The 9130-nt window shown below is 40.1% G+C and overlaps 1 protein-coding gene across 1 annotated transcript; it reads right to left on the reverse strand.

Annotated features, from left to right (window-relative positions):
- Positions 1–5740: 5740 nt before the first annotated feature.
- On the reverse strand, positions 5741–7897 carry LOC148695768 (uncharacterized). Its single transcript, XM_088697393.1, has 2 exons — positions 7289–7897; positions 5741–5845 (listed from the first exon to the last, which is right to left on the reverse strand). The coding sequence occupies exons 1-2, from the start codon at positions 7880–7882 to the stop codon at positions 5741–5743; spliced, it is 699 nt and encodes a 232-aa protein (XP_088553519.1). The 5' UTR covers positions 7883–7897.
- Between the last annotated feature and the right edge of the window lie 1233 nt (positions 7898–9130).

Here is a 9130-nt window from a genome sequence, read left to right on the forward strand (position 1 = left end):
CGCAACGCAATTCACCACATTCTCCAAAAGTCCTTTACGTGAAAAGCACAATAAAGATACAATCAAAGATCATTAAGCATTATGAAAACTATAAGTGTTGACAAGGCATTCGTTACTATGATGAGCATGAAACTAGTGCCAAGAATTCATTTAACACGATTGTTTATAAGCAACCTCCACTACTTGTGAATATAAGTTCATAACGATTAGGTGAAATTCACTTATATTCTAGCGTCATATTTATGCATGAAAATTAAGCGCGCATTCTTAATAAACATTCATAAATAAGTTATCAATTAAACGGTTAAACAAATTGAATCCACAACTTATGAAATTCCAACGAAAGTTAATCAATTCATATTGCAAATATAAAGATAGTTTCGAATCACCCCCTAGCTAAAGGGGGTTTAGTTCCTCATAACTTTGAAATCAAAGAAAAGCCTAAACATTCCAACAACTCAAACTTGAATTGTATGAACGTTTAGGCACTCTTCTCTTCCATTCCTCATACGTACAAAACAAAGAGAATTAAAATGAAACATTGAAATCAAAGAATCACCTAAACATTCCAACAACTCAAACTTGAATTGTATGAACGTTTAGGCACTCTTCTCTTCCTCGTTGTTGTAGCACAAGGTTTAAGGATAGGTTGTGTGATGGTATGAAGTGTTTTGGAGGGATGGGAAGTGGTTGGATAGTGGCTGCAATGGAGAAAAACTGCACAGAAATGGAAGGTAATGCATGGCAAAGGGGAAGTGTTTGTGTTGCGTGTTGTGTTGTGAATGGAATGAATGAATTGTGGCTGCAATGCATGCTTATTTATAGGTAAATGAGAGGGAACATGACAGCTAGGAATAGGTGGAAATGTGGCTGCAAGTTTGGTGAATGATTATGAGTGAATGCATGTGAATGTGGCTAGGTGGGAAAGCTGGAATTGCATGTGGAGTGTGCTGAAATGGAGATGTGAAAGCCACGGCAAGGGTTGGTGTTTGTGTGGCTGCATGTTTGGGTTTGTTTAAAGGGTGCATGTGGGTGAATGTTAGGTTGAAATAATGATGGAAAAACAGCTAGGAAAAGAGGGAATGCATGTGGAAGTGCAAGGGGGAAAGATGGGATTGCCAAGGTTATACACGGCAATGGATTTGTGTTAGGTGATGGGTGCATGTGTTGGCTTTATTTGTTGTGCAATGATGAAAGGCAAAGTGCATGTGTTGGCTTTATTTGTTGTGCAATGATGAAAGGCAAAGTGCATGTGCAATGTTGGAGGATGAATGTGTGATGGTGTGATTGAATGATTTAAAGGGGCATGTGGGTGAATTAAAGGATGGAATGCATGCGAATTAGGTTGTGAAAGCATGTGGATTAGGTGGAAAGAGGTGGGTGTGCATGTGAGTTGAAATGCATGTGTTTAAATGGTTGAAATGTGTAGATGATTATGAGTATGATAAGTGATAAGTGTATGGTTATGATAAGTGATAAATGAATGATATGTTAAGTGATAAATGAATGATATGTTAAGTGATAAATGAATGATATGTTAAGTGATAAATGAATGATATGTGGTGATGATAAGTTGGTCTTCAATTTCGTCCATTCCTTTTGCTCCAAACATAAGCTATCCATTCCAAGTCCGATTTTGCTCCAAAATGCTCCAAAATGCATCTTTTTGCTTCCTTAGCCATGTAAACCTAAAAACACACGAAAGAAGCATAAAGGACTAAAATAACTAAAGAAACATAACGTAAATGTACGAGAACAAGCCATTTAAGTCGCATGAATATGCTCCTATCAAATACCCCCACACTTAGCTTTTGCTAGTCTTCGAGCAAAACAGAAAAACAAAACAAAACGAAACGAAACAAAATAAACCAAAGACAGTCTTAAACCTTCCAACGTTGCCTCAGGGATTTCCAATGCACATGACAAGTTAAAAATCATCATTCCCACAGATTTTGATCATCCTTACACTTAAGTACATACTTAATCATAGTCACCACATATTAGTTCACAATTAAGCATTTAAAACCATGTTTTGAATGTAGTAACATGCCTTAGAGAATTTGCTCAATTCCTTACAAGATATGCACTCAGTTTTCACTCAGATTTTCTGACTACACACCCTAATCTAGTTATATGTGAGAAGATTGATGTAAGCATAAAAACGAACACTCAAATATATGTATCATAAAGAGAGCAATTTCTGGAGTTAATAAGCATGTTTAGGTATGATCTCATGAATGGAATGCTACTACTTAGATGGGAGAACCAGTGACACCATATGCTCATACCAAATTCAAACTCCACAATTGAAATACATAACACTCAAGATAGAAGTCAAGGGTTGTAACGAGGCTTGGGGTAATTGGCTAAAAATGAAAGGTAAGGATAACAAACGTTCTTTAAGCAATAGTGAGCAAAGTATTGAATTAGGCACTTAGAATTCCCTTTAGAATGCAGAAGTCAACTTTGAACACCCAAGGGGGAATTACACAAAACTTAGGGCCATATTCATCTTTTTTTTTTTTTTTTTTTTTTGGACCCTTTCTTCAACCATCAACGCTTGTGAGTTCATTCTTACTTATTTTCACTCATTTTTTTTTTCTTCTTCTTTTTCTTTTGAATCTCATATAAACTTAAGAACAAACCTTTACTCCCCCACACTCATTTTCTTGCATAATGTAACTCAAAAGGAATTCATTTAAGTCATGCTCACTATGCTTCAAGAACAAGGGTACGGATGGTCCTAATCTAGGCTAGGTGAGATGATATGGGTTAACAAAGAACATGGGCTAAACGAGGCTCAACGGGGTTAAAACCTTCAATATATACGTAATATGGGAAATAAGGCTATTTGGCTATGATGGCAACTACACAACTTCATCTTGATATATGTTATGCAATTCAATGTCATGCTTTGAATGAAATGGATATAAGTTCTAGCATTTAGTTCTATCATGATACAATTGCATTCTAAGTAGCAACCAAGCAAGGAATAATGAGATCATGCAACAACTTTAGAAAACACAGAATCACAGATTATAACTCTCCAAAGAAGGTAATAGCTCGAGTCTCACAAGGTTGTAGCGTTTGTATGAGTTCCTTCCTTCAAGCATGTTACAAAAATGATTTTTTCTTTTATGATTGCATGTGAAGTCATACATTATAACCATAACTAAGCATATACCAAGAGTAAATCAAACTTTTCTCCATGTTTATAACTCTTTTTAACAGTCATGCAATTACAAACCAAATCCTCATCATAACGTTGGAAGGTTCCCTAAGACACAAACACACAAAAACAACTCTTTTTTTGGGTTTTTAAAAACAATTTTTTCAAATTTTTATGTGCTTTTCGGAGTTATAAAAACAAAACATACTAAAACACTCTAAAACAACTTAAAAACACCTTAAAACAGCAAGGAACAACATTTGAAGTTATAGGTGATAAAATCCCACGAATTTGCATTAACAACATTAGTTACCCCCCTACACTTAAATCAAACATTGTCCTCAATGTTTTAAGCATAGATTCACACAAAACATAAGTAAACACACAAAAAGCACTTAAACATACTAAACATGGCAGAATGTAATTAACAAAGAGAAGAGTTTAGGGACGCAAATCTGGTTATGGAGTGTAAATTCCCTCTTCTCTTTGGTGATTGCATTGAGGCTTTGATCTTTGTGATTCCACAGGCTTACTCTTGAACTGGTTTCCGCCCATCGTTGATTTTCCTTTGTGCTACTTTTGAACTGGGCAGCAGGATTCTTTTGGTCTTCCCCGAAGGTCTGAGCTTACCCCTTTGGTCTGTTTCTTTGTTCAATCTTTCCAATTCGTATTGAAAAGGGTTGGAGGATAACTCAGCCTATGTTTGTCTCCACATGCTTCAATGTATCATTTTCACTTGCCTTACTCGCTCCCCTTTGCAGAAGTGGTCCCTTCTCCGGAAGTGTATCAACCGTTGAAGATGACTACTCGAGAGCAACGCTAGGTAAGCAATCAGGAATAGATTCCAGGCAGTTGGCTCCAGATCGGAAGACTGACTCCAAGTGCCGATTGATTGCTTCTTTTACTTTGCCATGCGAGTAAGAACAAGGACAAAGAAAAAGACAGGGAAAGAGCATGATATGAGATACTTTTGCTTTTGACCTTGATGATATGAGATACCTTTGCTTTTGAAGAAGCGGTGAATGAATCAGCACACTTCAATCTAGCGTTTCCTCCTGGGTCATCTGTACTCCAGGCATCTGGTATCATCTTTGGGGAAGAAGAAGAATTTGAGTATTTCGAAAGGCTTTGCTGGGAGTGCGCCCTCAGAGGTGAGAAACAGTTGGGCATTTTCTTCAGGTTTGCCTTGCCATAAAAGACGAAGGTCGACATATATAGAGATAATAGCAAGTGGTGGTACTGTTCTTTTACCCTTTGTCGACAGACGTTTTGATCTCGCAAATCCGGCTTTTTGAAATAGCAGGCGCCTCTTCGATTTCTGAACGACGCCCCTTCGATTTCTGAGCAGACGCCCCTTTGCTTTCTGAGCAGGCGCCCCTTTGCTTTCTGAACGACACGTAGTAGTGCGGATGCGGCTCCTTTTGACAAAGCTGCACACGTTTTCTGAAAAACAGAGAAAGCGTCGCCGGACTTTGCGCTTGTCAGCTAAAGATGTGTAGTTGCGATGATGGCCTCCACGTGTTTTCTGAAAAGAAGAAATCTTTTGACAAAGTTGAACACGTCTTCTGAAAAGCCGAGAAAGCGTCGCCAAAATTACGCCGGAAATTCCGGCTTTTTGAATCGGTGGACGCGTCGCCTTGGCTTCTTATAGAGGTATCGATCACCGCCAACAAACACACTCTGAAGATTTCCCATTCTTGAAAATCGACTCCGGCCCTTTGAGAATTAACTCCATCCACCCTATCTCTTTGAACACTTTTGAAAAATCGCAAACCCATCGAACCTTAGCTTAGAATTGAGTCTCAGCAGTGATACGGGCGCGCCGCGTCAAGGTAACGTATGGCGCCCTTCTTTCTTATCTTCTAACGGTCTTCTTACAAGTGAAGACTCCGTGATGCAGGACGCCACAACAGCTACAATAGTAGCTAGGAACCTCCTCACTCCAAAAGATAGTAGGCTGCTGTCAGGACGGTCCGATGAGTTGGCTGTTCAAGAGTCCCTCGCACTTAGTGTTCAGTGTGCGAGCTCTGTGTCCAACATAGGCCAACGCCTGCTTGCCCGCTCCCGTCAGGTGGAATCATTGATGGCAGAGGTGGAAAGTCTTAAGCAAGAGATCCAGCAGCTTAAGTACGAGAATATAAGTTTGCATGTGCTTGCAAATAACTATTCGTCGGGCATGAAAAGGAAGCTTGATGAGCTGCAAGAATCTGAGGGTCGAATTCAAAGTGACCGTCAAAGGCTTGCGGCTTGTCTCCAGAGGCACCTTTTTCCTGGGTCATCCAGCGCTTGGCCAAGTATTGAGGCCTGGAATGCTCTAGCTCCGATGGCTTCCGCTCCGATGGCTTCCGCTTCTATGCCTTCTGCTTCGACGCCTCGTAGTGGGGCTTCACGTAAACATCCTTTGTGAAGGCTCCATCTTTCTCCATGTTTAGTCCTTTTTTTTTTTTTTTTTTTTTTTTTTTTGTAATCAAATCGGAGATCAATGGACAACTTTATTTTATTCAGTGTATTGGGTTGCCTCCCAAGTAGCGCTTTCTTTTACGTCTTGCAGCCGGACGAAACCTTCATTTCTCACTTAGAGCCCACAGCATGCAATGGAATCTCCTCCATAACATGATCCTTCATTTCTTTGCCATTTGTAATGACCGTTTCGCCATGTATTTGATCAATGTGTGCCTGCGCCAAAGAATCAAGAATATCAATAGAGAAACATGAGTGATCATCATTCGGAAATTTCATAGTTTCAGAAATATTAAAATCAATCACTTCCCCATCGAATTCCATTGTTAAAGTGCCTTTAAACACGTCTATCTTAGTTCGGGCCGTCTTCATGAATGGCCTCCCAAGAAGAATCGGCAAGGATGGAGCATGGGTGGTTTCCTCCATTTCAAGGACATAGAAATCCGCCAGGAAGATCAAATTATTCACCTGCACTAAGACATCTTCCAATACGCCCTTTGGATAGGCATTAGATCTATCGGCCAACTGAATAATCACACCATCATTTTTCAATTCACCAAGGTTCATTGAGGCATAAATAGAGTATGGCATGACGTTAATTGAAGCTCCTAAGTCTAACATAGCATGTTCGAACTTAGTTTGACCAATAATACAAGGGATTGTAAAGCTACCTGGATCTTTGCACTTTGGTGGTAACTTTCTTTGTAAAATAGCGGAAACGTTCTCACTTACCCTTACCACCTCCTTGTTTGAAATCCTCTTCCTCGTTGTGCAAAGCTCTTTTAAGAACTTGGCATACTTAGGGACTTGCTTGATTGCATCAAGGAGCGGAATGTTGACTTGAACTTTCCTAAAGGTTTCCAGAATGTCCTTTTCACTCTCCTCCTTCTTTGATTGCCTAAACCTGCTAGGAAAGGGCACGTTTAGTGGAATAGAACTTGACAAATTCGAATTTGGACTTACCTTAGGCGTGTTGGACGGTTTTGGCACAATAGGGGGCTGCGGCAAAGTTTCTTTCACCCTTGCTGTGGCCTTCTTTGCTTGTTCCTCCTCTTCTTGTAGTAACATGTCCTCTTCTTGACTGGATTTTGGTGGTTGTGAGGTGGTTCCAACTTCCTTGCCACTTCTTAAGGTGATTGCATTGGCGGTTTCGAAACCACCCTTTGGATTGACTACCGTAGTGCTTGGTAACTTACCATTTTCACGGAATTGTCCCAAAAATTCGACCATTTCACCCATTTGCTTCTTTAGCTCATTAACCTCCTTTGCTTGGTTCTGCATTCCCTGCACCATTGTGGTTAGTAACTGATATGTTTTATCGTCATTAATAGACGTACCTGAGTTGGTTTGGGATGATTGTGCTTGAGGAGGTGGTTGTGGTGCCATTGGCCTTGGAAAGAAACCTGGGGGTTGTCGGAATCCATTTTGTTGGGCAGGTTGTTGTGCATCTCTCCATCTGAAATTTGGGTGGTCTCTCCAACCTGGATTATATGTGTTAGAATATGGATCGTTCCTCGGTTGGTTTTGATTCCCATAGCCCATGGCATTGGCAGATTCCCATCCTCCGTTCTCAATTAATTGAGGGCATTGATCAGATTGGTGTCCTTGAATGGAGCATACACCACAAATTGTAGCTCCTTGCGCTTTGGGGCCCTCCACAAACTGCGACAACATAGATGTAAGGTTAGCCATTTGGGATTGTAACTCAGAAATAGAACTTACCTCATTTACATGATGTGGCCGTGGGGTGTCTCTCTGCCCAACACCTTCATATTGTTGTGCATTGAGTGCTCGATTAGCAATGAGAGTTTTGGCATCCCTAGGTGTCTTGTCCACTAGAGCTCCTCCCGCGGATTCATCCAACATTTGCCGTTCAAGTGGTAGAAGACCTTTGTAAAAGTATTGAAGGAGAAGCTCCTCCTTCATTTGATGTTGAGGACATGATGCAACAAGGGCTTTAAAACGCTCGTAGTATGCCGGAAAAGATTCTCCTTGACTTTGTTGGATTCCGCTAATTTTCTTCCTCAAGAGAATGATTTTTGAAGTAGGGAAGAACTTTTCCAAGAACGCTCTCTTCATGCTTTCCCAAGAAGTAACGGTCCCGGGTGCCAATTCATAAAGCCAATCCTTAGCCTTTTCCACAAGAGAGAATGGAAAAGCTTTTATCATCAGAATGTTCCCATCGACATTTATGGGTGTCATGCTCGAACAAACAACCTCAAACTCCTTGAGATGCTTGTTGGGATCTTCCATGGAAAGCCCATGGTATTTCGGAATGTGGTGCAACAAGCTTGACTTCAACTCGAATTCATCGGTCTTGCCTTGGACAGCCGCGGGGTATTGAATGCAAAGAGGGGCTGCATTGGCCAAACCCGAGGCAGAAAGCTCTTTGATGGTTCGATTGTCCACGGCCATGGTTGGTACTTCCTCTTTAACCCAATCCGTGGCTTCCTCTTCTACTTCAGGTTCGGGACTAGGAGGATTAGAATCTTGCAATTTCTTGTTCCTTCTCAAAGTCCTCTCGAAATCACCGTCAAAGTCGGAGATATGCTTACGAACAGGTTGTGAGCTACGGGTCATAAACTAGTACCTACACACAAAAGTAAACAAGATAAGTAACCAACTTAATAGACTTGGCACAAGTAAGAAAACAAGTTGCCACACACGGCACAAAAACAAAACACATACACACGGTGCAAAAATTAAAACAAAACAGAAACTAAACAATTTAAACAAGACTCAAGACAAGGGATTAGCAACTTTGCCAATCCCCGGCAACGGCGCCAAAATTTGATGCGAGATTTATACGCACACAAACTAAACCCTATTTGTGACAATTGTAGTAATGATGTAAGTAGGGATCGTTCTAACCGGGGATTAACTAGGGGTGCTAAACACTTGATTCAAATAAATAAAACTAATTTTTCAAAACACTTAACTTACTTAACAAGAACTCAAAACAAGTATACAAGACTTCAAATACTTGAAAACACAAAAATAAAACAAATACGAATGATTAAGACTTAACAAAAGATGGGGGGGGGGGTTGAGTTTTTGACGAAATTAACTAAAATGCACAAATTGTAATTAAAGGCAAAACGTAAATATGAATGTGATGAAAATATGGATGATGGAATAGCCAAGGGGTTCTTCTCCACACATGTTACACTTGCATACGAGATTGATTCTCAGTTGGTCTTTCGATAAATTATGAAACTCAACACCCCGGGTTAATTAGGTCCGCTTAAATTAACCGTCAAGTTCTCCTTAAGTTAATGAATTGGATGGGTTAGCGCAACGCAATTCACCACATTCTCCAAAAGTCCTTTACGTGAAAAGCACAATAAAGATACAATCAAAGATCATTAAGCATTATGAAAACTATAAGTGTTGACGAGGCAGTCGTTACTATGATGAGCATGAAACTAGTGCCAAGAATTCATTTAACACGATTGTTTATAAGCAACCTCCACTACTTGTGAATATAAGTTCATAACGATT

This window comes from Pyrus communis, chromosome 7 (assembly GCF_041283825.1).
Source record: "Pyrus communis isolate YQ-2024b chromosome 7, ASM4128382v1, whole genome shotgun sequence".
NCBI classification, from domain to species: Eukaryota; Viridiplantae; Streptophyta; class Magnoliopsida; order Rosales; family Rosaceae; genus Pyrus; species Pyrus communis.

Bases quoted from the DNA above. Each gene is read 5' to 3' on its own strand.
- LOC148695768 (XM_088697393.1), bottom strand. From the start codon at position 7,882: ATGGAAGATCCCAACAAGCATCTCAAGGAGTTTGAGGTTGTTTGTTCG. The intron at 5,846-7,288 runs GTGGAGGGCCCC...TCTTTGGCGCAG, and splicing joins CATCTATGTTGTCGCAGTTT to GCACACATTGATCAAATACA.